Below are 27,391 nucleotides of genomic sequence, written 5' to 3'. Positions count from 1 at the left end.
AAACTTGCCTTTCTTAACTTGAATCAAGTGATTTCTGCGTCCATCTGGTCCATGATGGACCCACATTGACCTGGCTGTGCCCGCAGCATCCCACCCGGCAAACCCCAGCTCATCTTTCAGGCTGTTTCAAACCTCTTTCTGCCGGTCTCATCAGATGCTTCTGGGTATTTAGCAGAGTATAAATTGCTTTTATCGAAATGAAGCCAGCTTTGGGCTTGCAGCAGAAATTCCCCAACCTCCTAGGTTGTTTTTTTTTTTTTTTCTCTGTAGGATTAACAAGGTTAGTCAATGAGCGTGAGCCGATTTGGGGTTGATGCTATTCTGGGCTGGGTTTAGATGCCACGGCACGGGTGGACGTGTGGCTTCGCGGCATGAGGCGGCTTTTGCAGGATAAATGAGAGCATATTGATAATCAGCCTTGTACCAGCTGGGAGCTAACCCTGCTAAACGGTTTAAAGGGGACAAGTGTTTTGCTTGCAAAAGGCCTTTTCGTGGGGTGGTTTTGGTTTTTTTGGGGCAGTTATGGCTTTCTTTGGGTCCCCCACCTGCTCCCAGTGCAGGTGACAGGAGCCACAGCATCATGTTTCTTTGCACCTGAGACATATCCTTCCCCGTGGTGAAAAAACACCTCGGTCCAGCAATTGCTCATGCTTGACCTCTGCATCTTCAAGGCTGTGTCGGATGCTGCTGGGGACCAGTTTGCACCAGTTCACTCCACGCTGCCCTTTGCAGACCAGTACATCTGCTTACAAGCTATCCCTCTCTTGCCATAGGACCTGGGGATGAGCCACCCTTCCTGTAGACGGACACTGCAACGGGGTTAAACTATCCTTCCCAGCTCTTCCTCATCCTTTATTTTATTCCCCCTGACCACTTTCCCTCTAGAGCGGCCAGCTGGCTGCTCCCTCCTCAACAAGGGACAGGGCTGTCATGGGGAGAGCTTGGGGGGCATCAAATACATGGATTTTCTTGGTCCTTTCTCTCTAGGGGTGACACCACATGTATGGTCAGGCTCAGCCCATGCCTGCACACAGAGGTGGGTGCCTGGGATGGGTTGAGGGTGCTCAGCACCCAGAGAGGGGGTGTGGGCAAAGGGACAGGATGGATGCTACATCCTTTTTCCTCTGGGCCAACTCAAGGGGTCCACATGTCCCCTTTTCCTCCCCCCCTCTTTTCCCCAAGGAAGGAAACTGAGGCATGGTTGGGGCAAGCACCCTCCAGCTTTCCAGTTCCTTCCTCCAAGGCCAGTGAGGCCAACTGGAAAGACTGGGAGCTGCTGGGACTGTTTCAAAGGGGAGCAGGGGGCACCTGGAAGAATTGGGCTTTCCTTCTGCTTCCTAGGGATGAACGGCTGGAGGAAACACCTCCTCTGTGGGGCAAAGATGCGGCAGCTCCCAAGGGGTGTGGGGAGAAGGATCTGGGGTTGCTGGAGAAAAGAAGGTGCTTGTTTCCCCCCCAGCAAAACCCCAAAACTGTTGTGGTTTGGGTTTTTTAGCTCCTGTTTCCCAATTTCTTCTTCATACACACCCGGATCCGGAGCTGCCGCTTCCATTTCCTCATCAGCAGCAAAGCAAATAAGCAGATTTATATGAAATTTCCACCTCTCCCCAACCCAAAAGCCAATTTCTCTTTTTTTCCCCAGACAGTTCTTGTCGCTTTTTCAATTGCTCCTAATGGAGATGTCCATCACGGAGCGCGTGGGCGAGGACATTAACCCAGATATGATTTCAAGCAGGAAGGGATGCATTAATGACCATTTAAACCTGTGTACATAGCTGGTCCGGCCGAAGATGATGGGCTGATTTCTCTTGCTTTCCTGACAGGTGAATATTTTTTCCTTCTCTTTTAAACCCAGCCATGTGCAGGGCTGAGGTTTTTGGGCTGCCCAGGCCAGCTTCAGCCTTGTTTTGGCTGGGGGAGAGGATGAGCATCATGGTGAGATGCATCCAGACCCATAGCGAGACCTCTCACCCCTTCCTCCAGGAAAGATTTCATCCTGCAGATCTTCTGCAGCAAATATTAAGGAAAAAAAAAAAAAAAAAAAGCAGTTCTTCCTAGCTGGGAATAGCAAAAAGGAGCTGGGTTTGGAGTTTTGCTAGTAAAGCCAGGGCTAACCCACACCGAGTGTCCCTCCAGCCTTGACTGGAGCAGAAAACCTTCTTTTAAGAGTAAGTGCTGAGGTCCTAATGTTGCATTATATAGCATAAAGCAGAGTAATACTCAACCAATTACGCTAATGCTGCTTATTTGGTCTTGTTACAGAGAGTAATTGCTCACCCAGAAGCTATTAAATTAGATAAGAGCAGAACAAACAAAACTATTCATTTTATTCACTATATATTTATACACCTACCACTCCAGAGCGTAAGCAGCCACTGCTCTCTGGGTGTTAGCTATTCCACTTGTGAGCCAGACAAAGACATTTGTCATGGCTGTGGGTGGTGTTTCTCCTTTTAAAGCAGCTGTAGGAAAGACATGGGATGTGTTGGGGTTTATTTATCCTCCCTGCCATCAGCTCAGCTTCCCACTGGTGATTTTGGGGCCTCTGCCAGGCAAGGGGGAAAAAATGACACCTGGGCAGCTGCAGGCAGGAGGGCAGTGATGGGTTAAGCCTGGGGGAAATATTAAAACGTGAGAGCAACCAGAGGGAATAAAGGGTGAGGAGGAGCAAGAAGAAGGAGGAGAAGGAGAAGAAGGAGAAGAGGACGGCGGTGGGAGGAGGTTCATTGCTCCTGGCGTGGAAGGTGGCTGTAGCATCCCTGCCAGCCGATGCAAGGCTCGCTTGGATTGGGGTGTCTGAGACCCACCCAGTTCCCAACTGGGCTGTGGCTGGGACAGCTGGGACTGGGAGACAGCTTTGCCCTATCTCTGTGCTGCTCAGGATACGGCCCTGGCTCCTGCTCCCTGTTTGCAGCAGCCCAGGGGTGGGATGAAGCCACGGTGAAGCAGCTGGTCCAGCTCTCCGTGAGCATCGCATCCTTCTCCTTGTGGTCCCATGGGAAGGATCAGGCACAGGGGGCTGCAGTACCCTAACGAGGGTCTGCTCCTTAAACCTGCTCATTTAACCAGCATTACTGCCAAGAGGGAGATGCTCCAGGTCCTCAAGCTGGTGACTTGCTTTGGAATGTGCTGCTGCTGCACCCACGGCGGGGCTGGGAGTGCCTGGGGAGCATCAGTGGGGGGGTCTGCACCCCCCTGGGACCTGACCAGCATCATCCCCTGGAGCAGCATGGCAAAATTCAGCTGCTTTATTTAGGTTATAGACATTTCCTATAAATAACCCACTCCAGAGAAGTCTGCTGCAAACAACACGCTTTAAAAAACATGTTATTATCCACTCTGCCTCCCTAATTAATTCCATCTCCTGCCATCCATGAGCGAAGCCTGCAGGGTACCTGGCGTGTGTGCTGGGGTGGGACCCCTGGGAGGGTGCTGGGACCCCTGGGGGGGGGCTGAGAACCCCCAGGGAGATGCTGAGACCCTCAGCCGATGCTGTGGGGATGGGTGAGACAGTGGTGGGTGGTTTTTAGGCTGCTGAGGCTGCCATCTGCCAATGCCAGGACAGCCAAGCCACCTCGTGTCACTCCTTCTGGGCAGAGAAACCCTTGATGCCTGCATTAAGATTTAAAAAACAATATGAATTTGCCCATGGGAATAGTGGGTTTGTGTTATTTTAGGGTGTTAGTTGGCTGTTGGGCGTAATGGGTAGAGCCAGGGTGCTGCCATGCTGGATGTGATTAATAATTATGGTGCCTTGGTAGAGGGGAATGGGTGGGTGGGTGGGGGGGAATGTTTGGTTTTACCTGGTGGAAATCAACCGAGTGATATTGTGAAAGTAGAAAACCTCCCCTAGGGCTCTGCTAGCTGGCTGTAATTGGGGTGCTTCCCCTGCACGACTGGGTGCAGGCAGCCCTGCCAGACCCAATGGTGCACCCATGGCTGCTTTGATGCCTCCAGGTGCAACATGCTGGAGAAAACCTCTCCCTTGGCTTCCCAAAAGAAGCTGTAACGCCTTTTTTTTTTTTTTTTTTTTTTTTTCAGCAGCAGCTGTTGGAGGGTCCTGAGCCTCTGCCCCTAAATCCAGCCCTGGACTCAGACGCCCAGCTGTGACCATGGGAGCATGGGAAGGCTGGAAGGGAAGGACTTCAGAGCTGCTGAGGGTGATGACCCCGGTGATGTCCACCCCACCTTCCCCATCTGGGGCGAGCGTTGTCCCCCCAGCAAGGGCTGGCTTGCCCTTGAGGACTGTGATGGTGGCCAGGCTCAGGAGATCAGAGGACGATGCCCTTTGGGAAGGCTTGCGAAGGTGAAAAGCTTCACAGACTTTACTCTCACCTTGAGGAACATGATGGATTTTCCCAGCTTAGCTAAGAGCCAGGTTGGGTTGCAAAGCATTAAAGCAATCCAAACGGGCTGGAAACCTGAGGCAGGAGTTTTGGGGAGATAAGGGAGGGAACATTCCTCATGCAGAACTGCTGAGATTAGGGTGATGACAACTTCATTCAATTTACAAGAGCTAAGAAAAACCTCCGGCAAAACGCAGGCGCTCTTGCACGTGTGCTGGGAGCAGGCAGCCACGCAGATTAAAAGGATGTTTCTCCCAGTCACCTTTAATGTCCCCGATAGCTGGTCCTACAGTGAAGGCTAATTTGAGCTACCAAGACAGATCTCAGAAGCTGTATTTCTCCTTCGCTGGCTTTAGCTAAAACCCTGCAGCTCTGGATGGGATGCTCAGCGTGGGTTGGGCTGGGACCAGAAGCCAGGAATTTGGGTGAAGCCATGGGTCCTGCCAGTTTCATCTGCCTGTGGATGTCCCTGCGGACTGGATGCTGAGGGACAGCATCTCCTGGGGACAGTGGGATTCTCATCCTTCGGGAAAAGAAACCCCCTGGATTCACATCCCAAGCTGCACTGGCTATAAAAAAACCCAGAGATGACATTATTGAAGAACTCTGCTGACATCTCTGATGAGGCTGGCACGTAAACAGGGATGCAAATCAGAAGTGAGTTAATTATAAGCTCCGTTAAGAACACAGGGGGAAAAGAAAATCACCTTTAATTTCTAAATGTGATAGAGGAATGTCAGCGTAGAAAGCAAGCAGTGCTGCGAGGGTTCAAAAATACTGGGAAGCCATAAAGCAAGTTAGGGGACCATGTCTTTGGAGGACCACCATCCCTTGCAGACCCTCCCCAGCCATCTCTGGGTCAAGCATGGGGGGGGAAGGAGCTGGCCAAGCCCAGGCAAGGTGGTGGCAGGGCTGGGACCTCCCTGCTCCATCCCATAGGTTTTTCCATGTAGTTGCTCTTGAATTTTGCATGATTTGTGGTGTTGCCCAGGTTGGGGAGAAAGGAGGAGAGGAGCCACCTCATCCCAAGTTTGGCTTTTAGTTTTATTACCCCAGATCACCCCCCCCCCCCCCTTTTCTTGCCTTCCTGCCTCAGGACCAGCTCTAGGAAGGAAAGAGCTTGCACAACCCTCGTTCGGCTTTGGAGCTCCTTCCCACGGGATGCCATCGCCGGACAAATTCACAGAGGAAAAAGACTTTTAGGGACAAGATGATCCAAAAAATCCCTCTGCTGCTGACTGCTGGAGGATATATAGCATCACTTCATGCTCTCCCTTCTCCTATACCTGCCCTGGGAAGCCAGGAATATAAAGGCTGGGGGGATTTTTGTGGGGCAGCAGGGTTTGGCAGGTTCGATGGCTGGGGCTGCAGCTGGGATGACAAATCCACCTTTCCCTGGCTTGGAAATTACCCCACGCTTAAAATCAAGAAGTGGATGGTTGAACAGGAGATTTTGAAAGCATCAATTGTAGTGGCTGACCTCCGTGGCTGTCGGCAGCTGGCAGAGAAGAACTTAAGGGTTGTTTACACCCAGCCGGTGAGTATTTCAGTGGAGATGCAGAGATAAAAGTAATAAAGTGTCTTCCATTTAGGTCAGTGGATAAATGAAGTTTCAAACACATTCCCCTGCTGAAAGCGCTTACCGGCTCTGGCTGGAGAGTTCAGATGAGTTATGTGGAGGAGGATGCTCGCCAGGTTTCCTTGACTGCCAGCTCCTCCATCTGCTGACGGATGCCAAAACACCGGGTGGGATTTGCTCAGGTCCCAGTGTGAACGTACCCTGTGCCAGCCAGGGGAAAGTCCCCCGTGCCTCAGTTTCCCTTCCCAGCTGCCCAGGGCAGGATGGAGGTAAATGCAGGACCACCCACTCAGGCATGGGGGTGAAGGGATGGAGCAGGAGACACCCCAGCTTCCCTGCGGTCCATCCCGAAGGACGGCTGAGACCTGGCATGCTCATAGCACCTAAGTGGGATCTCTCGGCTGCAGCTTTCCCAGTGATCAAGTGGACATGGAGAACAGTCATTTTGATTATTTCCTTCTAATCTTTTATAATTCCCCCCCCCCCTTTTTTTTTTTTTTTGTCTGGGGAGAACAGAACCATTGGATCATGGGGAAAGGAGGTGATTCCTCTACAGCGGAGGCATGAGCAGGTTTCCTTGTCTGGTGAGGCTGCAGCATCTCTGAGTTTGGCTGATTTGGGAGGAATATTAATAGCAGAAGACTGGCTCCAGCAGGGAGATATGGCTGTCCTTGTCCTCTGTCACCGGCTTAGCTGGGCGGCCTTGGTCCCATCCACTCGTCCCCATAGCACAGGGATTGAAGAGATGGGGGACGCTGACCTTGCTCCTGGGGCTTGGTGGTCCTTGGTATGGTGGGAACTGGAGAAAAGAGGGCGATTTCTGCCATAAACTGTAAAAATTGCTTGTGGGAAAAGTCTGCTGTTCCCTAAAACAACCTGTTCTGGGGCAAGAAAGTGGCGATTCAAGTTCAGTTAAATTCCCCTTTTTCTCCAGCATGCTTTCCCTCACGTGGCTGTCTTGAAAAATCAAGCCAGTCCTGGAAAATCTATATTAAAAAGGAGGCAGGAAAATCCTGGGAATGAGCTTTTGGGTGACTTTTTGATGTGGATGGAGCCAGAGAAGCCTTTGTGCCCCTGTGCCCCACAATGACCACGCGTCCCCGTTAATTCAATAAGGTGACACCCAATTACTCACGTGACTGGTTATCCCAAATTGCCTAAAAATAATACTAACAGAAAACTTTAGGTAACAAAAACAAAAACTAACAAAATTACTTTAGGTAATTAAGTTGCTAAGTAATTTAGTCACTTGGGAATGAAACGGGTTCACCACATTGGTAATTATTTCTGCAAAGGGAAAACAGAATGGACTGGTTGAGGGGTTTAATTGAAATTTGGGGTTTGAGCCCAGCGGGGAGGGATGGAGGAACCGAAGGTGTGCTGGGAGCTTGCCCCAGGCCAGCACTGCCTCAGTTTCCCCAGCACCGTGGCTTCGCCTCGCCCTCTTTTGAGGAGCCACCCAGCGATGCCCCCAGCTCTGGTGCTGGATAGGGACACCCACGTCTCCCGTCCTGGGATCTTTCTAAAAAGAAGGGGGGAGAAAATGGTTCAGGGGGTCCAGCCCCTCTGCCCCCTTCTCCCACCCCACCTCGGGAAGGGGTTTCTGTGGGGCTGGGGTGGGAGAAGCCGCTGCGGGGGTGGCTGTCCCCGCTGCTGTCACCCCCGCTGCTGTGGCACCGCAAGCGTGGGCTGCTGGCACCATCTAGTGGGGGTGGGCTCCCCCCCAAAACAACGGGACACTGCCCTTCGTGTCACATCTTGGTGGCCCGGGGTCCCGCTTTCGGACAGATGCCCTCTGGCCACCCCCTTCCTGCATCCTTTCTGGGGATGCTGAACCCGCGTGGGGACCGTGGGGATGCGGGGTGGGACCCTGCGTGTCCTTAACCACCCCCCCCCCCCCTCCCGTTAAGGGTTACGGGGCTGGTAGCCTGTCCCCTCAGCCACCGCATCCCGGGGGCATCTCGTGGGATGGGGTGCAGAGTCACACAGGACCCCCCCCTTGAATCAAACCTATGGGGACCACCCCCATCATCCATCCATCCATCCATCCATCCATCCCCCTCCTGATCCACACCAGGACGGGGGGTAACCTTGTCCCTGCTGCGTGTCCCCCCCCCCAACATCTCCCCAAGTCCTATCACTCCCCAAAATCCTAACCGTTTGCAGGGCTGGGGCAACACGGAGGGGAGCGACCCACGGCCAGTTCTCCCCGTGTCCCCATCCCCACTCAGGACAGGAGGCCGTGGGGCCGTGGCGATGTGGGAGGAGGAGGTTAGGCCAGGCTTTCCTTCCTGGCCAGCGCTGCGCTGCCTATTACATCAACTCTGGTATTTCCAGTCCCTGCGGGGAGAAGGGAGGAGCGCAGGCGGGAGCAAGGAAAAGCAAAGAAATATTGGGGGATGCGGGGAATTGGGGGGGTTCACGGAGCGGGGGGGGATTCAGGCCCTCCGGTAAGGCGCAGTACTGGGATCCCCAGTCATCAGGCTGGCCTTGGCCCCTGGCCCCATCCTGGCTCCATCCCCGGCTTCAGGGCTGGGAACGAAAGCGGCAGGAGGGGGGGAAAAGGGGAAAAGGAAAAATCTACACGTGGAAAACACACGTCCCTACGGCCGGGACTTAAAGCAACAGGAAAGTGCCGGGTGGCACAAGGGCAGCTCCAGGGACGGGGGGGTGGCAGGGATTGGGGTGTCTGCTCCGGCTTTCAGGGTGCTGCCTCAGTTTCCCCAGGGTGGAAGATGGAGGGAAGGATGCTGGGATGCTTTTTCCCAGCCTCATTTCTGCCCCCAAATAGCCCCCTACGGATACCAGGCTGGGGTTGTGGGGCTGTAAAAAGGCTGGGGGGTGTGTGTGGTGTGGTTCAGGGGGTCCCCAGGGAGGATGAAGCGGCGAGGCCCCGGCACTCCGTTTGCACAGGCCCTTCGTTCGGTGCTGCGGGGGAGCGAGCCAGGGCGATGGCCCCGGTGTGATAAAGGATTCAGGGTTTGCACGGCCCGCAGCGGGGTTGGGGTCCCCCCGGATTAGCTCCCCCCTTTTTGTTTAATATTTCCAGCCCTGAGTTACCACCCGGTCACCAGTTTTATTCCTTCCTGGAGATTGTTAGAAATGTTTTGTGCGGGATCCGTCCTCGTTTGGGATGCAATACCAAGGGAACCACCCCCCCCAATTGTCACAGAGAGACAAATTCTGGGGGAAAGTTCTGGGGTTTTGGCACAGTTTCTCCTTTGAAACCTACTGCAAGCTTTAGTGAGGGAGTGAAGGTGCTTGTCTAGGCCCTCACCCTGGTACCCGGGCCTCCCCGTGGGACAGTCAGTGGTGTGAATTTGCGTTCCTTTGGGGAACACCGGGGTCCTTCCGAGCAGCGGCGTGGGGCAGGATTGCATCACGTTGCCCCACCAATGCTCCCCACGAGCCCGACCCCTATTTCGAGTCCAGCGCCTAACACCAAACCCCGGAGAACTCAACCCGAATATCGAAGGCGCGCACGTAACGCGGCGTCAAGCGCGATAAAAAGCCTCACGATGTGAAATTTCAGGGTTTGTTGTGGGTTTGGTTTTGGTTTTTTTTTTTTAATATCCCGAGGGGATGCGTTTCGCCGGCAAGGCAGCACCCTGCGGCCCTTCCTCCCGGCTCCCGGAGGGCAGGATCCGACCCGGAGGCGGTCCTTAGGACCCGGCGGCGGCGGCGGCGGCGGCGGCGGCGCTCGCTCCCCCGCCGCCTCCCCGCTTCCCTCCGCCGCCGCCGCCGCCGCCGCCGCCGCCGCCGGGGAGCGCGGCCGCTCCGCCCGCCCCGGGAGGGGAGCCGCTCCACCGGGGCTGGGGGGGAAGCGGCGAAACGGCTAGCGGGATGGAACCGGGGGGAGCTTGGGGGTTGTGGGCAGCGCTGGGTTGCGGGCTCTGCCTGCTGGCGGGCGGGCAGGAGCAGGCAGGCGGCGGGCAGCCTTGGAGGCAGCTGATCCAATGGGAGAACAACGGCCGCGTTTACAGCTTGCTTAATACCGGCGCCGAGTACGTCCCGGCCGGGCAAGAGAGACCCGGAGGGAACCGGTTGTTGTTGGCGGGAGCGATGAGCGGAGGAACGGGCAACGTTCGGCGGCAGGCACCGGTGGTACCGCCGCGGCCGGGCTCCGAGACGGTGCGGGGGCAGACGAGGCATCCCTTCGGTTTCGGGCAGGTGCCCGAAAATTGGCGGGAGGGACCGGTGGGCGACAGTACCGCTTCGCAACGGGTACGGCCCGCCGGCCGCTCGCGCCAACCTTCCTCCTCCTCGTCCTCCTCCTCCTCGTCCTTCGCCTACGCCTCCGTCGGGCAGCCGGCGTACCCCCAGTTCCCCTTCGCCCCCCAATACGAGCCCTACGAGGCGCCCCGGGCGTACGACGAGGCGTACACCTATTACCGGGGTGCCGGCGGGGCGGCCGTGGCTTCAGCGGCGGCGGGCGCCAGCGTGGTGTACCCCTTCCAAGCCCGGGCACGCTACGAGGACTACGGGGAGGAGCAGAGCCCCTACAGAGCCCAGGGTTACTACCCGGCGGGCCGAACGCCCCTACGTGCCCGCCGCCCCTCAACCGGTCGACGGGCTGGACCGCCGGTACTCCCATAGCTTGTACCACGACGCGGGGGGCTCGCCGGAGCAGGGCGGCCCGGACTCGTACGCCAACCGGCAACCCACCGGCCACGGCGTCGCGTCGGCGGATAACCTACAAGCTCCCACCGGGACGGGGTACGGGGGCCAGTACCCGCCCTACGAGCCGCAGCCGCCTTTTCGGGCGCCGGAACCTTACGGGGTTCCTCGCCCCGAGCCCTACCTGCCCGCCAGGAGCCCCGAAATGCCGCAAGCCGTCCCTGATAGCCAAGCACGGGTCAGCGTGGGCAGCGTCTACAGGCCCAGCCACGGCGGACGGGGTGAGTCTGGGGGCTACCCTGGGGCGGGTGGCAGCTCCCCGGGGTGGGACGGTGCCCTGGGTGCTTCGTCGCCCGGGCAGAAGGCATCCCCGAGGGCAGAGCCCTCCGCACCCACGTCTGGTGCCAGTCGCTCTCCCAGGATGCTGCCCCGGTGCTATGGGGACAAATGCGGCCGGGCGGCCACCGAGGGGCCACCGAGGGGCTGTTGGAGACCCTCCGTGTTTTGGGAACGATGTTTGAAAGTGTGAAAAAGAGAGGGGAAAGGGAAAGGGGGTGAAGGAGCAAGTCCCAGCGGGGTCTGAACTTGGGGTGGGTCTGTGCCATGTCCCAGGTCATCCTGTATTTGTGGGGTGCGCCTGTGCCACATCCTCGGTCATCCTGCCGGCACGGGGTGGCTGCGTGCTGTGGGTTGCGGGGCACGCTGTGCTCCTGGGGTAGGACGGTGCCGTGTCCCGGGTCGTCCCGGCCGTGTGCCCTGTGCCGGGGCACTCTTGGTTTACGGGTGGATCTGCGCTGCCTCACCCGGGGCCGATCACCCCCATTGCCCGCCCCGTGCCGGCCGCAGCAGGGGACCAAGGTCGCAGCAGGGACGCCGTCGTTTCACGTCCTACTGACCCCAATCCTGATGAAATCCTGTGGCTTTTGGCTGAGGCTTGCTGAGAGTGTTTTTGCTCCGTGGTGAAATTGGAAGCAAGGCTGGAGGGCGTGAGGAGCAGCAGCCTGGGGGATCTGTTCCCTGCCTGTCCCTCGGGAAAGCCATCTCAGCTGGAGCCTCTGACCTGTCTGACCCCATAACCCATCCAGCCCCGTCCTTGGTTTCTGGGAAAAACCCATCCCAGAGGGTTTGTACTGGGGGAAGCGTTCATCCCAGCCCTGCCCCATTGCGTGTGAGCGAGTAAACACAGCGAGAGCAGCCGGGCTGGGTCAGGCCGAGGTCCGGCTGGCCCTGCTGAAGATGTGTGCGAAAGAGCTTGGGGACAGGGTTTGCGCGGAGAGGATCTTCCTCCGGATCTCCCACTGCCTCGACGGGAGCAGCCGCTCCTGCCGGGCAAGGGATGCGGGGGGCAAGGGATGCAAGGATGAGGGATGCAGGGATGAGGGATGCCAGCGGTCCCGTGGCTCCGGGGAGGGGTGCCTGGGGACGGCTGCCCTGCAGATGTCCCGAGGCGACAGAGGGAAGTGCGAAGATGCCTGCCAAGCTTATCTTCTCCCTGTTGGCAAAGGCTGTGTCCTTCAAGGATCCCTGGAAGCTCGGGCAGGAGGTGGAGGTGCTGCGGCTCTGCCAGGGGGATCGGGGTGCTCATGGGTGGGTGGACAACCCTCGTTGGCCAATGAGCCCAGCAACGGGACACCCACCTCTCGGTGCAGAAGCCCCCAGCCTCCTTCTTCACATTTTTCCTTAATGAATCTAAAGAAGGGACTAAAGATCATCTGACCAGTCCAGGGATGTGGCTCTCTGGGGCCACCCCACTGCCTGGCCTCTCCTCTGGGTCACCTGCTGCTCTCTCCAGCCAAGCTTTGTTTGGGGAAAGCTGTCACCTCCCTGGGGGTCACTAAAAAAACCTCCAAGCCTGTCACCTGCAGGGCCACCCTTCAGGCAGGTTTCTTAATTGGTCAAAACACTTTATAAAGCCGAATCAGATGTTAATTATGCGCCTAAGCTCTTTAAGAGCCTCCTAATCCCGGCCGGCTCCGCCAGGAATGCTCGGCATTCCCAGCCCCTTGCTGGGGCACCTGGGGGGTTAATTAAGCAATTAGATCCCACCGGCTTTTATGAGGGGGTTTACTGGGGCTTGCGTGAGCATTGGGGGTCGTCCGCCTCCCTCCATCCAAACCAGCCAAAGAAGACATCTTAGAAGGTGAGAGCTGAATTAGTTTCCAGCCCTAAATCTATAGGTGGCCAGGCCATGGCAGAGGTGGGAGAGGATCTTCTCATGTGGCTTGGTCAAGGGAAGGGGCTAAATGCAGCAGACCGGGCTTTGGCAAGGAGATGGGGAGGAGACACCAAAAGTCTTCACGTCTCCTGCTCACGACCGCTGCAGAAGACGTGAGCGTCACCCAAGTCTCGCTCAGGAGCCGAGTCATCTCATGCAAAGGAGGTCATGGCTGGTGAAATCCAAGCCCACGTGGCATCTAAGCCGTGGGGACAGATAGCCCACCCCTCCTCGTGGGGTTCAACTGAGGCGCCGGGTCTTACCGGTGCTCCCTGCTTTTGACCACTCCCCAGGAGGCATCTTCAGGGGCTTCCTCACCCTCACCCCTCCCCAGACCCCTCCTCTCTGCTTTCCTCCATCTCCAGCAGGGTTTTTTTGCCTTTCCCTCGTGTGAACGGGTCGCCCTGGGTTGGTTTTTGAATGGGAGCGGGTTTTGGAAATCCCACGGGGTGATGGGGATTTCGGTACCCACTAAGCTTGACTCGTGGTGGCTCCTGAGGATGCCATCACCCACGGATGGGGCACCTGAGCCAGGAGTTGACACTCTCGCTGGGAAAGTCTCCCTTTTGTGGGCTTGGGGATGGGTTTGGGTTGATTTTCTTGCTATCTTAAGGCATTTAACAACCAACCGGGGATTGGGAGAAGATTCAGTGGGGCTGGGATGGGGGGGATGAAGGGGTGCACCGGGAGGTGCTGGAGGAGGGATGCCGCAGGGATGGGATGGAGGGACGAAGGGGTGTGTCTCGGTCGCTCGGGGGTGTCCCCAAGTCCCCATCCCCACTGCTCACAGCCACCCCCCGTCGGTGGTCCCTGCATCTCCAGGGCCGGGAACTTGCCGGGCACAGGGAGGCAAAGCAGCCACCCTCTCGGAAAACTGCTGGAGCTGGGATTTTTCGGCTAAGCCCGGCACACCTGCACAAACAGCACGGCGGGGAGCAGGCCTGCCTTTTTTTATTATTCTAATTTTCATGGTGAATAAGAAGGAAATCTTCTCTGGCAGCTCCCCGGGGCAGGCTGAGGGGCGGAGGAGGAAAAACAAACATTTTCTTGCTGTGGTTGTCCCTTTTTGGAGGCAATAGCGGGGGGCTGCCAGGCCCCCTGACTTGCAGGAGGTGAAAAAGTGCTGGCTCATCAAAAAGGATCAGGATTTGGCCAGCCCCTGATGGGGACAGTTCAGTGCCCTGCTGTGATAAGGGGACATTTGGAGGGTGGTGAGGCCGGATCCTGCCATCCTATTAACCCCAGCGATGCCGGCGCTTGTGGTCTGACCCTTTGCTGCCGGGCCTGAGCCGAAAACCAGGCGTGAGACCCTACAATAACAACGGGGCCATCCAGGGCGAGCTCCGTCATGGGGGGAAAATAAAACTCCCCGTTGGTAAAGGAGTCGGGTTTCTCTCCGGAGCGTCCAAGAATTTATTATAAACAACAGCGGGGAGGAAAAGCTGGTTTATAAATGATGACAAATGTTCCTCTTGCGAGTGGGACGGGGCCCAGGGGTCTTTCTCCATCACTTTTTTTATTATTAATTTTTTTAAGGTGGGGGGGAAGTCTTTCCAAGCTCTCCCAATTTTCTCCCCTGGTGTGCGCGCCCCCCCCCCGGGTATTACATCAGCAGCGATGACCAAGCAAAGCGGGGCAGGAAACGAGCTCCAATGGAGTGACGTGATCCCTCGAGGGAAGGCAGGCCAAGAAACAAGAAGGCATTGTTCTTTTTGCCCGTGGAAAAAAGGGAAAATAGGGATAAAGATATAGGAGGGGAAAAAAGGGAAACGTGCTGGCAAGTGTCTGGGTGCAAAGGGAGGAGCTGATGTGGCTGGAGCCCCTGGGTCCCTTGAAAGGGGATGGGGATGAGGATGGAGATGAAGATGGGGATGAAGGTGGGGACGGGGATGAGGATGGGGATGGGCATGAAGATGGGGATGGGGACGGGTAAGGGGGTGAGGGTGTGGATGAAGGGTGAGGATGGGGATGGGGATGGGGATGAGGATGTAGGCGAAGATGGGGATGAAGATAGGGTTGAAGATGGGGATGAGGATGGGGACAAGGACAAGGATGGGGATGAAGATGGGGATGGGGATGGGAATGAGGATGGGGATGGGGACAGGGACGAGGATGGGGATGGGGACAGGCCGGCGAGCTCGCAGGGAGGAGAGATGCTAAGCAGAGGTTTTTGCGGAGCAGGGCTTGGCTTTGCAGAGGGCTGTGAGAAGGGAAACTGAGGAACGGAGCGCCTGGGGACCGTCCCCTCCCATCCCGGTCCTTCTTGAGGGGCAGATGTAAGGATGCTTTCTGGGCCGCTGGTCCCAGAGGAGCCTTTGGGAAGGGGGGGTGTGAAAGGGCGTTGCTGGGGGGGGGAAGCGCTGGCTCCAGCTGGGCTCCGTAATGCTTTTGGAAAGCGAGGCAGCCCCCGCCCATCCCTGTGTCTGTCTGTCTGTCTGTCTGTCTGTCTGTCCGCAGCCTGCTCTGGCTTGGCCCCAAGCACGGGGTGACATCAGGAATTGAAGGAGAGGAGGCCTAAAGGCTTGGGGGGGGGGGGGGGGCTGGGGTCAGCAGAGCCCCCACTCTCACCCCTGTTTTGGGGTGAAAAACAGGAAACAGGGCAGGAAATAGGAACCCCCCTTTTTGGGGGCTCTTGTCACCCCCCGTTCCTGGCTGCCACAGGGGTGGGAGTCCGGGGGCTCGGGGGGACCCCAATAGCCCCTCGCAGGGCGGCCGGCCAGGGCTGGGTGTAATCGCTTCCAGGAGGACGAGTTGAGCAATCCCGCTGTAGGAAAATGGAGGATTGGGATTTGCCAGCAGGAACCCGGGGTGGGGGGGGAAGGGGAGGGGAAGGGAGGATTTTCCGTCTGCAGCTTCAAATGAAAAAAACATGGTGGTGACCGAAGCAAAACTTCCCCAGGAGGTCGGGGCTGGCTGCTTCCAGGAGGGCACCGCTGCGTCCCCAAGCCTTGTCCCCAAGCCTTGTCCCTGTCCTCAGGGCTGTCCCCGTCCTCCTGGCAGGTCTCCCCGACTTGGTGCCAGACCCCAACTACGTGCAAGCGTCCACCTACGTGCAGCGAGCTCACCTGTACTCGCTGCGCTGCGCGGCCGAGGAGAAGTGCCTGGCCAGGTAGGAGCAGCCACGGTTGCGTCCTTGGGGCCAGGGGGAGATGGGGACACGGGGGGAGACAGGGGCATCCTGGGGTGAGGGGGAGATGGGGAGGAATGGGGGATGTGCTGGTGGAGGAGGAGGATGGAGGAGGGGGAAGGAAAGGGGAAAGGGAAGGGAAGGCTAGGGAAGAGGAAAGGGGAAGCGAAGGATAGGGAAGTGGAAAGGGGAAGGAGGAGAAGGATGAAAGAGAAGGATGGAGGAGAAGGATGAAAGAGAAGGATGGAGGAGAGGAGAAGGAAAGAGGAAAGGGAAGGGTAGGGAAGAGGAAAGGGGAAGGAGGAGAAGGGTGGAGAAGAGGAGAAGGAAAGGGGAAAGGGAAGTGAAGGATAGGAAAGGGGAAAGGGAAGAGGGGTGGGGAAGAAGGAGAAGGATGAAGGAAAAGGATGGAGGAGAGAAGGAAAGGGAAAGGGAAGGGTAGGGAAGAGGAAGGGGGAGAGGGAAGGAGGGTGAAGGAAAAGAAAGGAGGAGAGAAGGGAAGGGAAAAGCAAAGCGAAGAGGAAATGGGAAAGGGAAGGGGAAGGAGAAGAAGGGTGGAGGAGAGAAGGAAAGGGGAAAGGGAAGGAGAGGGAAGAGGGAAGGAGGAGAAGGATGGAGGAAAGAATGGGAAAAGGAAGAAGGAAGGGGAAGGAGGAAAAAGATGAAGGAAAGGAGCAAGAAAGGGTAAAGGGAAGCAGAAAGGGGAAGGGAAGGGGAAGAAGGATGAAGGAGAGGAGAAGAGAAGAGAAGAGGGAAGGGGAAAGGAAAGGGCAAAGCGAAGAGCAAAGCAAAGCACAAAGGAAGGGTCTGGCAGGTGCTGCAGGGCAGGGAACCTTCTCTCCTCTCCCTCTTCTTTTTTCATCATTTCCTTTTCCGCGGAGAAAACTCTCCCTACAGAGGCGATTGCTGGGGATTTGCCTCCCCAGGGGTGCCAGGGCTGAACCTGCCGGAGCTGGGGCCGAGGGCTGGGGGGGGTGGATGTTGTCATTGACCTTCCTTGATGTCCCCAGCACCGCCTACACCGCCGAAGCCACCGACTACGACGTGCGGGTGCTCCTGCGGTTTCCCCAGCGGGTGAAGAACCAGGGCACGGCCGACTTTCTGCCCAGCCGGCCCCGGCACAGCTGGGAATGGCACAGTTGCCACCAGTGAGTGTCCCCACTTCCCCTCCATCAGCCCTCCTTTTCATGGCAGTTTTAAGGCTTTTTTAATGGCGTTTCCCCCTTTTTGTGGCTTTGCTTTGAGAGCCTGGGGCGGGGGGGGGGGGGGGTCTTACCTTGCTTCCCCTCTTTGTCCCTAAAGCCACCAAGCTCCTGCAATTAATGTCCCCAAAGAGGGAGCTGGCAAGCCGGTGTGGACCCACGTTGATGGGCAGCCCCCAGAATCACATCTGGGGAGGGGACGGCACCATTTGGGGGGTCACCCTGACTCTGTCGTCGTCCCTCCCCCTGTCCCCAGGCACTACCACAGCATGGATGAGTTCAGCCACTACGACCTGCTGGATGCCACCACGGGGAGGAAGGTGGCCGAGGGCCACAAGGCGAGCTTCTGCCTGGAGGACACCACCTGTGATTTCGGCAACCTGAAGCGTTACGCCTGCACGGCCCACACCCAGGTGCCTTTGCGGGGGGGAGGATGCTTGAAGGGCTCCTCAGGGTTCACTCGCCCCCCCCCCCCCCCCCCCCCAGCATACCCTGAACCCCCTTTTCTCCCCGCAGGGCTTGAGCCCGGGCTGCTACGACACCTACAACGCCGACATCGACTGCCAGTGGATCGATATAACGGACGTGCAGCCGGGGAATTACGTCTTAAAGGTGGCCAGGGTCGTTGGGGGAGATTTTTAGGGGCAAACATTACCGATTTGGGGGCGGCTTGGGATCCTCTTAACCATCGGGTTCGGGACCACCCACTTTTTTTTGTGCCATCCCTTTAACACAGGTTTAGGCGCTGCTCGTCCCTCTTCTTAGTAATTTTTGGGGGTGCTTTTCCTTCCCTTTCCCCCATTTTTAGGTTCAAGTGAACCCCAAATACATCGTCCTGGAGTCAGACTTCACCAACAACGTGGTGAGGTGCAACATCCATTACACCGGACGCTACGTCGCCACGACAAACTGCAAGATTTCCCAGTAAGGAGATGTCCTTCTGTCCTTCTCTGTCCATCTCTCCTTCTCTGTTCTTCCCTTGGCCATCAAAAAAACTAGAGATAAGGGTCGGACCTGAGTAGTGTAATTCCTTTTTTTTCTCCCTTTCATTTGGGTTTTCTCTGCAAGCATCAAAAAAAAAGCTGGATTTGGCCAGCGGTGGAGCTGGGGGCTGGTGTCTCGCTCCCTTTTGAGTATTTATATTGAATTTCCTTGTTATTCCAGGGAATAATGAAGCTGACTTTCAAAAGAACCCCCCTGCCGCCTTTGAAATAACTTTTTTGAATGTCTTCCTAAGCGCATTTCTCAAATCCTGGGTTGTTTTTGGTTTTGGGTTTTTTTTTTGTCTTCTTTCAGATCTTGATGGGAGCAGGGCCAGAGGGACATCACCTGCCCCAGCCTCTGTCCCCCTCGCGAGAAAGTGCCTGAGCTGGCTCCTCTGTCCCACCGGAGACCCCGGAGCCCATCAGCAGCTCCTTGAGACCCCCCCCAAGCCCCCCCCCCCATTTCTTCACGTTAAAAGGAGGGGAAGCGAGAATGACTCTTTGAAATATTTTTTTATACTTAACTTTTCTTTAACCTTCATTTTTTTTTTCCATTTCCTAAGGGAAACCGATGCTGAGTTTTAGCTGGAATAAAGGCAGGGGCCCATAAATGCTGTATAAATGATGTAAATCGCATATTAGCAATAGAGAGCTCTGTAGTCGTTAACCCCTTCAGCATTTTTTGGGGGGGGGGGTGGTCTCCAGCAATGCCGCCTCCCCGGGGGGGGGAGAAGACAGCCCGGATTTGGAGCTGCTGCCCTGGCTGGGATCTGTTCCACTTTTAAAAATAGGGAGGGAGTCCTTGAGATGACTGGAAGTCTTGGTTTATTATTATTTTTATTATTAATATTATTATTATTTTCACAAGCTTTAAAACCAGAAATCATTAAAACACGTTGCTTTTGAGGGTTCACTGTTTAACTGAGGCCGCAGTGCCAGGACAACGGGCATCGTGCCACCGCGACAGCCGCCCGAGGGATGTCCCGGGATGTCCTCGGGCCACCAGTGGGATGGGGATCTCTCCGGAGGGGCACCCTAAGGGAAAGCTGTTGGCTTTTTCCTGTTGTCCTTTAATCCTGGATGCTGGGGAGCAAAGGCCACAACACGTGGCGGGGGCGGGAAGGAGGTACTCCCCGAGATGCCCCAATTATTCCTCGCTCCCTGCCCTGAGTGGGGAGAGGGGGTGTGGGACACAGCCACCCTCTCGGTGGCATCCTTTGCGCTTTGGGAGCCACAGCCCTGCCACCAGATCCTGCTCCCCCGGCCACGTCCCCCACACCTCCTGTCCCCCATCGCCAGCTCCCGCTCCCCACTCGTGGCCCACGTCCCCAGCCGCTCCCGCCCGCCCCGCCCCTTTCCCCACGCTCCGGCCCCGCTGTTTCCGCGCCCCGCCCCATGGAGCCGCCCCTTCTCGCCCCGCCCATTTAAGCTCCGCCCCTCGCGTTCGCGCATTGGGGTTGGTTCCGAGCGTTGCTCCGGCTCCTCCCGCTTCGGCTTCGGCTTCGGCTTCGGCTTCGGCTTCGGCTTCCCCGCCCGGAGCAGCCGTCTCTCGTTGCAGCCGCCCCGGAGGACCTCGGCGGCGACGGTGAGTGGGGCCGGGGCCGGAGGGGGTCCCGTGGCGAGAGCCCGGCGGGGGGGGCCCGGCCCCGGCCCCGGGGTTTCTGCCCAGCTCCGGGGTCAGCGTTGCCCCCCTCCCCGGCCCCCCAGCACCGCGTTCGGCCCCAGCTCCCGCCCCAGGGCATTCCTTCGAGCCCCAGCCCCGCGGTCTGTCCTTCAGCCCCACAGTCGGTATTTCTGCCCAGCCCCGTGGTTTTTAGTCCAGCTCCAGCCCTGCATTCTTTCCCCTCCAGCCCCAGGGTCTTTATTTCAGCTCCAGCTCCAGCCCCACGGTCTGTGTTTCAGACCCAGCCCTGCTGTGTTTATTTCTTCTCTAGCTGTACAATCTTTATTTCAGCCCCAGGGTCTTTATTTCAGCTCCAGACCCGTGCCATCCCAGCCCCAGCTCTGGGGTTTTTATTGCAGCCCCACTGTGTATATCTCGGCCCCAGCTCTCTGCAATTTCAGCCCCAGCCCTACAGTTGTTATTCCAGCTCCAGCTCTGCAACATCTCCACTCCTGCCCCACACTCTCAATTTCAGCCGCAGCTCCAGGGCCTTCATTTCAGCTCCAGCCCCATGCTGTGTATTTCAGAGCCAGCCCTACAGGTTTTTATATCTGCTCCTGCCCCGCAGTCTCTGTTTCAGCCCCAGGGTCTCTATTCCAGCTGCGGCAACACAGTCGGTATTTCAGCTCCAGCTCTCTGGTGTCTCAGCTCCAGCCCCACGCTCCGTGTTCCTGCCCCAGCCCCACAATCTTTACTCCGGCTCCGTCGGCACAGTCGGTCTTTCCGCTCCAGCTCCATGTCGTGTCAGCTCCAGCCCCACGCTGTGTATGTCAGAGCCAGCCCTACAGTCTTTATTTCAGCCACAGTCCCGCTATGTGTATTTCCCTTCCAGCCTCAGCTCCCCCCGTACAGGTTTTACGTGAGCCCCGGCCCTACAACCTTTATTCCGGCTCCAGCTCCACATCCTTCCAGCTGCAAGCTGCTCCTCTTCTCATGGCAGCGCTGGGGCTGTTGACAAGGTTGTAATTCAATCACTGTCATCACTCAAATATCAGGAGGAGCTGTCATAACTGGCCCAAAATCGCCTCGACTGGTGTGTCCTGAATCAAGTGTTGGCCCCCCCGGCCCCATTTCGCCCAGAGACTATCATCTCAGACACTGAGTTTGGCCTGGTACATGCCAGCGTCCCGCACTTTGGGGGCAAATGTGACGGGACCCCCCACCTCCGGCGAGGGTCCCACGGCCCCACCCCACTCCCCAACTCCCAGCTCCCCAAATCCCCCCCCCCGGTGCCGGGGTGGGAGAGCCTGGGAACTAGGGGGGCCCCTCCCGCGGAGAGGAAGCAGCCCCCCGCCCCCCCGCAAAGCTTCACTGTGCCGTGTTACACTTTATTACATGTCTAATGGTGACCGACGTTAGGTTTATAATAACACAACAAAGTATTTCCGACCCAGCCTCCCCACCCCCGCGGGGAGCCGGGACCCGGGCCCCGGCAGCACCGCCCCAGCGCCGCGCTCCACGGCCTTCGGCCCCGTCCCGCCAATCCCGCACCGAGGCAGCGCCCGACCCCGCCAATCCCGCACCAACCGGCCGGCTCCACTCCGCCCAATCGCAGCCCGTTCTTTCAATCCGGCCCCGCCCCTCCCGGCTCCGCTCCACCAATCCGAGGCCGCCGCTTCAATCCCGGTCGGGGCTCCGCAGCGAGGCCGCTCCCGGTCACCGTTCGATCTCCAGAGCCGGGAACCGCCGCAGCTCGCAGCGACCCCGCGCCGCTGGGAGCTTTCCGAGGGGCCGCCCGGGAACCGGGCTCCCTCCGCCTCCGGCCGGGCCGCGCCTCCCGGAGCGGCGGCGGCGGGATCGGGGCCTGCGGGGAACGGGGGTGGCGGGGCCGGGGAGCCGGGCGGGGCGGGGCCGGATTGAAAGGACGGGCTGGGATTGGGCAGAGTGGAGCAGGGCGGGGCGGGGCCGGATTGAAAGGACGGGCTGGGATTGGACGGAGCGAAGCAGGGTGGGGCGCGGGTGGTCGGTACGGGATTGGTTCGAGGGGAGCCGGCTCCGGTCCCAGCCGCTGACATGGAGCCGAAGGGCTGCGCTGGGGAGTGGAGCCGAGTGCTGCTGGGGGCTCAGGGCTGTGTTTTGGGGGCTCAGGAGCAGCCGCCGTGCTGCTGTTTGGGACAGGGAAGCGGAGGCCGAGTGCCTGTTCCCAGCCCCCGAACGCCAGCTCAGGGGTCTGGGGGTGGGTGGGGGTGAAAGTGGGGGGGGGAGTTGGGGAGTGGGGTGGGGCCGTGGGACCTTCACCAGAGGTGGGGGTCCCGTCACATTTGCCCCCAAAGTGCGGGACGCTGGCATGTACTAGGCCAAACTGAATGAGATGATAGTCTCTGGGCGAAATGGGGCCGGGGGGGCCAACGCTTGATTCAGGACACACCAGTCGAGGCGATCTTGGGCCAGTTATGACAGCTCCTCCTGATATTTGAGTGATGACAGTGATTGAATTACAACCTTGTCAACAGCCCCAGCGCTGCCATGAGAAGAGGAGCAGCTTGCAGCTGGAAGGATGTGGAGCTGGAGCCGGAATAAAGGTTGTAGGGCCGGGGCTCACGTAAAACCTGTACGGGGGAAGCTGAGGCTGGAAGGGAAATAATACACGTAGCAGGACTGTGGCTGAAATAAAGACTGTAGGGCTGGCTTTGACATACACAGCGTGGGGCTGGAGCGGAAAGACCAACTGTACCGATGAGCCGTAGTGAAGATTCTAGGGCTGAGGCAGGAACACAGAGCGTGGGGCTGGAGCTGAGACACCAGAGAGCTGGAGCTGAAATACCGACTGTGTCACTGCAGCTGGAATAGAGACCCTGGGGCTGAAACAGAGACTGTGGGGTAGGAGCAGAAATAAAAACCTGTAGGGCTGGCTCTGAAATACACTGTATGGGGCTGGAGCTGAAACACAGACTGTGGGGCCAGAGCTGACACAAAGACCCTGGAGCTGTGGCTGAAATCGAGAGTGCGGGGCTGGAGCTGGAGTGGAGACTTTGCAGAGCTGGAGCTGGAATAACAACTGTAGGGCTGGGGCTGGAATAAAAACCCCAGAGCCGGGGCTGGGATGACACAGGGCTGGAGCTGAAATAAAGACCCCGGGGCTGGAATAAAGATTGTACAGCTGGAGAAGAAACAAACACAGCAGGGCTGGGGCCGAAACACAGACTGTAGGGCTGGGGCTGACATGATGCAGAGCTGGAGCTGGAATAAAAACCACGGGGCTGGGCAGAAATACTGCCTGTGGGGCTGGAGCTGAAATAAAGGTCCTGGGGTGGGGGCTAAAATACCGACCGTGGGGCTGGAGGGGAGTGTAGAGCTGGAGCTGAAAGACTGCAGGGCTGGGGTTAGAGCTGAAATAAAGACTGTAGGGCTGGAATACTGACTGTAGAGCTGGATGGAACGGGAATACTGACCCTGGGGCTGGAGAATAAATGACTGAGAGCCGGAGCTGAAATAAAAACGCTGGATCTGGGGCAGAAAGACGACTGGAGAGCCGGAGGCAAAGCACAGCGCGTAGGGCTGGAGCCAAAATACCGACTGTCGGGGTAGATCCGGCTGCAGAGCTGGAGCCGAAATCAAACCTGTGGGGCTGACAGAAGAGGAAAGAGAGAGCCTGGGGCCGGGGCCGAGACCCCGGCGGCGGGGCAGGAGCTGAAGCGCGGCAGGGCTGGAGCTGAGACCAAACCCCCGGGGCTGGGCAGAAACCCCGACCGCGGGGCTGAAGGACAGACCGCGGGGCCGGGGCCCGAAGGAAGGCCCTGGGGCGGGAGCTGGGGCCGAACGCGGTGCTGGGGGGCCGGGGGGGGTGGGCAACGCTGACCCCGGAGCTGGGCAGAAACCCTGGGGCCGGGCCCCCCCGCCGGGCTCTCGCCACAGGACGCCCTCCGGCCCCGGCCCCGGGGGCCGGCACACAGAAAGGGCAGACCCGGAGCCGACGAGGGGAAGGGGAAGCGGAAGCGGAAGGGGAAGCCGGGGCCACCGCTGCAGGAAGAACCGGGGCCGCGCCCGGAACCGCGGGAACAGAGCGCGCGGGGGGGCGGAGCTTGTGGGCGGGGAGAGGGGCGGGGCGAAGCGTGAGGGGGCGGGGCAAGGCGAGGGGTCCCCGCCCGCGGGGCATCAGCCGCGCCGGGCTCCCGCCGGGTGCCGGGACTGTCACTTCTCCCCTTCCAGGGGGGTCTCCCCCAAAAAACGCCCTCCCGAAGGAGTTGTGGTCCTTCCCTGGCTAAGCCGAAGCCCCCCGCACCCTGCTCTGCCCCCCCCCCCCCCCCCCCCGGAGCGGTGGCCGGGGGACACAGCTGGGATTCCTCTAGGGCGAGGGGATTGTCCCCAGTGTCACCCATGAGCGGGGCAACTCCCAAAACGGAGCCCCAGGGAGGGCTGAAATCCGAGTGGAGATGTGGGGACACCCCCCCCCCCCCCAAATGCTGGGGGGCTCTGGCACCCCCACGGCCACACGGCAGGGACAGATGCTCCCTCCCTGGCAGGGCACCCAGCCCAGGCGTGTCCGCAGGGTGCCATCGCAGAGGGAGCAGCACGGACGCGCTCTGTCCTTCCCAGGCTTTATTTATTTGACTCTCGCCCCACGCTCACACCGAAGCACGGGTGCACCTCCTGCGCCCCACGCCGACAGCCAGCACTGCCCCGGCCACCCCCGCGCCGGCCACCACGCAGATCAGGCCTGTCACCACGCTGGGCAACACCGCCACCCCACCTGTAAAACCAAGGGGGGCTATTAGCACTTGTCATCGGGGCCGTGCCCTTGGCCACGGCCGGTGGGGACTCACCTTGACCTCCCTCCCGCCGCTCTCCCACGGGCCCCGGGTCCCTCGAGAGGAGCACGGGGCCGATGACCACGTCGGCTTCGGCCTCTTTCCCTAGGGAGGAAGGAACGATGAGGCGGGCTCATCCCGCAACCCCGGCGTGTCCCTTCCGACCTTGTGGGGACCTTACTGTCGGCATCGTGGCGGCGGAAACGGCGGCCGGGCCATCGTTCCAGGGGGTTGAGCCTCCGGGATAGAGCGGGGGACTCGCAGTTGCCCGTCTCGCAGCAGCTGCAGATGTCCCGGGTGCCTTCCACGGGTGCCCAGCTGTAGCAGGGTGGGAGCATCATCATCAGAGCCCCCCAGCACCCACAGAGCATTTGTGCCCCCCAAATCTGGGTCCGTGATGCATCCCCGTGCCACGCCAGGGCTGCGGGATGCTGGTGGGGACCTGCCCCATCCCGGTGTGGCGGCTACTCACGTGTTTCTGGCTTTGTTGAAGGAGCAAGCCTTGTTCAGGGGGTCCGGGGCTTGGTCCGCTGGGGTCACCTTCAGGTGGCAAGTGATGTAGATCTGTGGGAAGGGCAAAGGAGAGAGGTGGGGACCCACTGGTGGGGGACACCGGCTTGGTTTGGGGCTGGCGGAGGGGGGGGACATGCAGCCTTACCAGGTTCCTGGCGTCCCCCGCGAACCTGAACACGTCGATCCTGAAGCGCAGCACGTCCTCTCGGGGCCGGGGAGTGATGAAGGCAGAGCTGGTGTCGTCCGACCTCCCATCAACCAGGCACCTGGGGTGGGTCGGGGAGGGGGTGTCAGCATCCCAGCGGGACTCTGCTCCCCCGTGCCACTGCCGGTGGGTCCCCAGGACTTACCCGTTGAAGTCGATGATGGCATAGTGGGGTGAGGAATCGGTGCCGGGGCTCAGGGCAGCCACGCAGCTGTCCACGAACAACCGCAGCGGCACGTGGCTCTCAGTGCCCACCTCTGCTTGGATGTTGAGGATGTCACCCAGTTGGAAACCGGTGAAGGGTCTCTCGGCACTCCAGTCCTCTGCAAGGCAGCGCCGGGGTGACAAAGGCGGGGGGGGGGGGTTGGCTCTGGCTGTCCCCAACTCCCGTGGGCCCAGAGCCAAGGCTCAGCCCAAAAGCAGGAGTGCTGGTGTTTGCCATGGGGTAGGTTGGCTTCCCCAAGCTCTCCCGCATTGGGAAAAGGATGGAAAACCCCCGTCCGCAGCTTAGGATGGCTTCCCACCTACCGTTCATGAGGCGCAGGGAGAACACCAGCCTCTCCTCCGCCGACAGCATGGAACTGAAGGGAGCCCAGGTGGGTCGGATGGCGCTGCTGGTCACGTTCTCCCTCCTGGGCAAGGACCACTGCACATCAGGATACAGCCCTGTGCTGGCCCCTGGGGACTGGAGTGGGGGGTACCGAGGATGGGGAAGCCTCACCTGGGGTAGTGGCACTCGATGGGGATGACAGCGGGGTTGCTGCGGATGATGACAGGGTTGCTGGCGGGGCTGGGGTCGTAGTTGAGGAGCGTGCGGTAGATGAGGGAATCCGGTGTGATCTGGGCAGAAAAGCGGTGAGAGGCCAGCGGCGAGGCCACCCCACCTCCCACCACCACCAAGCCGTGTAGCCATCCTTTCCCAACTGGGAAATGCTGAAGAAATGGGGGAAAAGGGGATGGAGAGGGAGCCCCGGTCCATTCTCAGCAAGTTAAACTTCCTAATGGGCCAAAACACGAGTGAAATGGGTCTGATGTGGGGTCTTTGCACCGTTGATGTGTCTCTGGCTGAAAAGGCAAAGCAGCTTTGGGGAAAAACCTCTCTGGTTTGGGGGTATTACCCACTCATCCTTCCCCTAGGGTGTTCCTCAATGGTGCTCTGCGTCCGGCACCCAGTGATCCCCCGGCATCACGGGGGATGCCCGGTGCACGGTCCCACAGCCCGGAGCTGCTCCTGGGAGGGGGGGGAATGCCAGGCGGGATGCCGGGACTGGGGGAAGGACCACTGGGAGAAGGTCTTACCTGGACGATGCTGCCGCACTCGTGGAGGCCGGCGGTGAAGGTGACGGTGTTGTGAGCGGGGTTCAGCGAGGAATGCTTGCATGCCGCCGGCCCCAGCGTCAGGTCGGCCGCGTTGACCAGGCGGCCGGTGCCGAAGAGGTCTCTGTGCACCGTCACCACCAGCTGAGCCTCCTGGCACTGCACCGTCACCGGCTGCCGGCTGGAGATGGCTCGAGATTGGGGGTCCTCCACCCAAGACCAGGCGTGGGGGTCTGGCCGCATCCCCCGGCTCGCCGGGTCACCCCAGGAGAAATCCCAGGGTGGGTAGGCAGCCACCTCACCCGCCGCCCAGCAGAGAAGAGCGAAGATCAAGCCGCTTTCGGATCCCATCCCTCCTTCTTCCAGCAAAGCCCGGCACAGAGAGCTGGGGCTGCTCTTCCAGGCTTTATATCCCCATCAGGAGCGGGAGCCGTCCGCCCCTGGGCTCCCGTTTGGGGACCAATGGCACCCAAAGGCCAGCCCTCGTGGGTGCAGGGAGAGGGGGGGCACGACCGAGTCATTTCCAGGGTGCTGGGACCCCCCATTCCTGGGCTGCCCAAGGCGAGAGAAAACATCCTCGTCAGCCTCTTTGGGGAAGTTGTTTATAAAACTCAGCAGAAGCTGGAGACGGGGAGGCTGGTACAAAGTGACTTGTTTAGGTTATAAGGTGATAAGGGGCTTTTCAAGGCTGCTGGGGAGGTGACAGGAGCAGGGTCCGTGATCCCAATCCGGGTGCTTCCCGTCTCCCCCGCGGGGACCATCCCTGCCCGGCGCCATTGGCTCCCCTGGGACTTTGGTTTTCCGCTCGGATGCTGATGTGCTGGGCTGGGGGTGGGGGTCAGAAGCCCATATGCTCGCAGCTCCAGCCCAAACAGG

General features: G+C 59.0%; 2 protein-coding genes across 2 annotated transcripts; one reads left to right on the top strand and one right to left on the bottom strand.

Annotated features, from left to right (window-relative positions):
* Positions 1 to 9,734: 9,734 nt before the first annotated feature.
* Positions 9,735 to 18,975, top strand: LOXL1 (lysyl oxidase like 1). The gene is given in 8 exon segments (XM_052808765.1): positions 9,735 to 10,454; positions 10,456 to 10,823; positions 15,758 to 15,866; positions 16,895 to 17,032; positions 17,343 to 17,499; positions 17,603 to 17,698; positions 17,895 to 18,010; positions 18,383 to 18,975. Coding segments are annotated over 8 exon segments (1,677 nt in total). The 5' UTR covers positions 9,735 to 9,768; the 3' UTR covers positions 18,390 to 18,975.
* A 2,321-nt stretch (positions 18,976 to 21,296) lies between these two features.
* Positions 21,297 to 26,881, bottom strand: LOC128150663 (zona pellucida sperm-binding protein 3-like). Its single transcript, XM_052807024.1, has 11 exons — positions 26,498 to 26,881; positions 25,920 to 26,038; positions 25,727 to 25,830; positions 25,344 to 25,521; positions 25,139 to 25,259; positions 24,953 to 25,044; positions 24,662 to 24,798; positions 24,496 to 24,585; positions 24,302 to 24,422; positions 23,443 to 23,692; positions 21,297 to 21,902 (listed from the first exon to the last, which is right to left on the bottom strand). Exons 1-11 carry the CDS (start codon positions 26,864 to 26,866, stop codon positions 21,297 to 21,299), a joined length of 2,187 nt encoding a protein of 728 aa, XP_052662984.1. The 5' UTR covers positions 26,867 to 26,881.
* Between the last annotated feature and the right edge of the window lie 510 nt (positions 26,882 to 27,391).

Source organism: Harpia harpyja, chromosome 14 (genome assembly GCF_026419915.1).
Source record: "Harpia harpyja isolate bHarHar1 chromosome 14, bHarHar1 primary haplotype, whole genome shotgun sequence".
Taxonomy (NCBI): Eukaryota; Metazoa; Chordata; class Aves; order Accipitriformes; family Accipitridae; genus Harpia; species Harpia harpyja.
The sequence above is the reverse complement of the archived record's forward strand: the minus strand, read 5'-3'. Positions and strand labels throughout refer to the sequence as shown.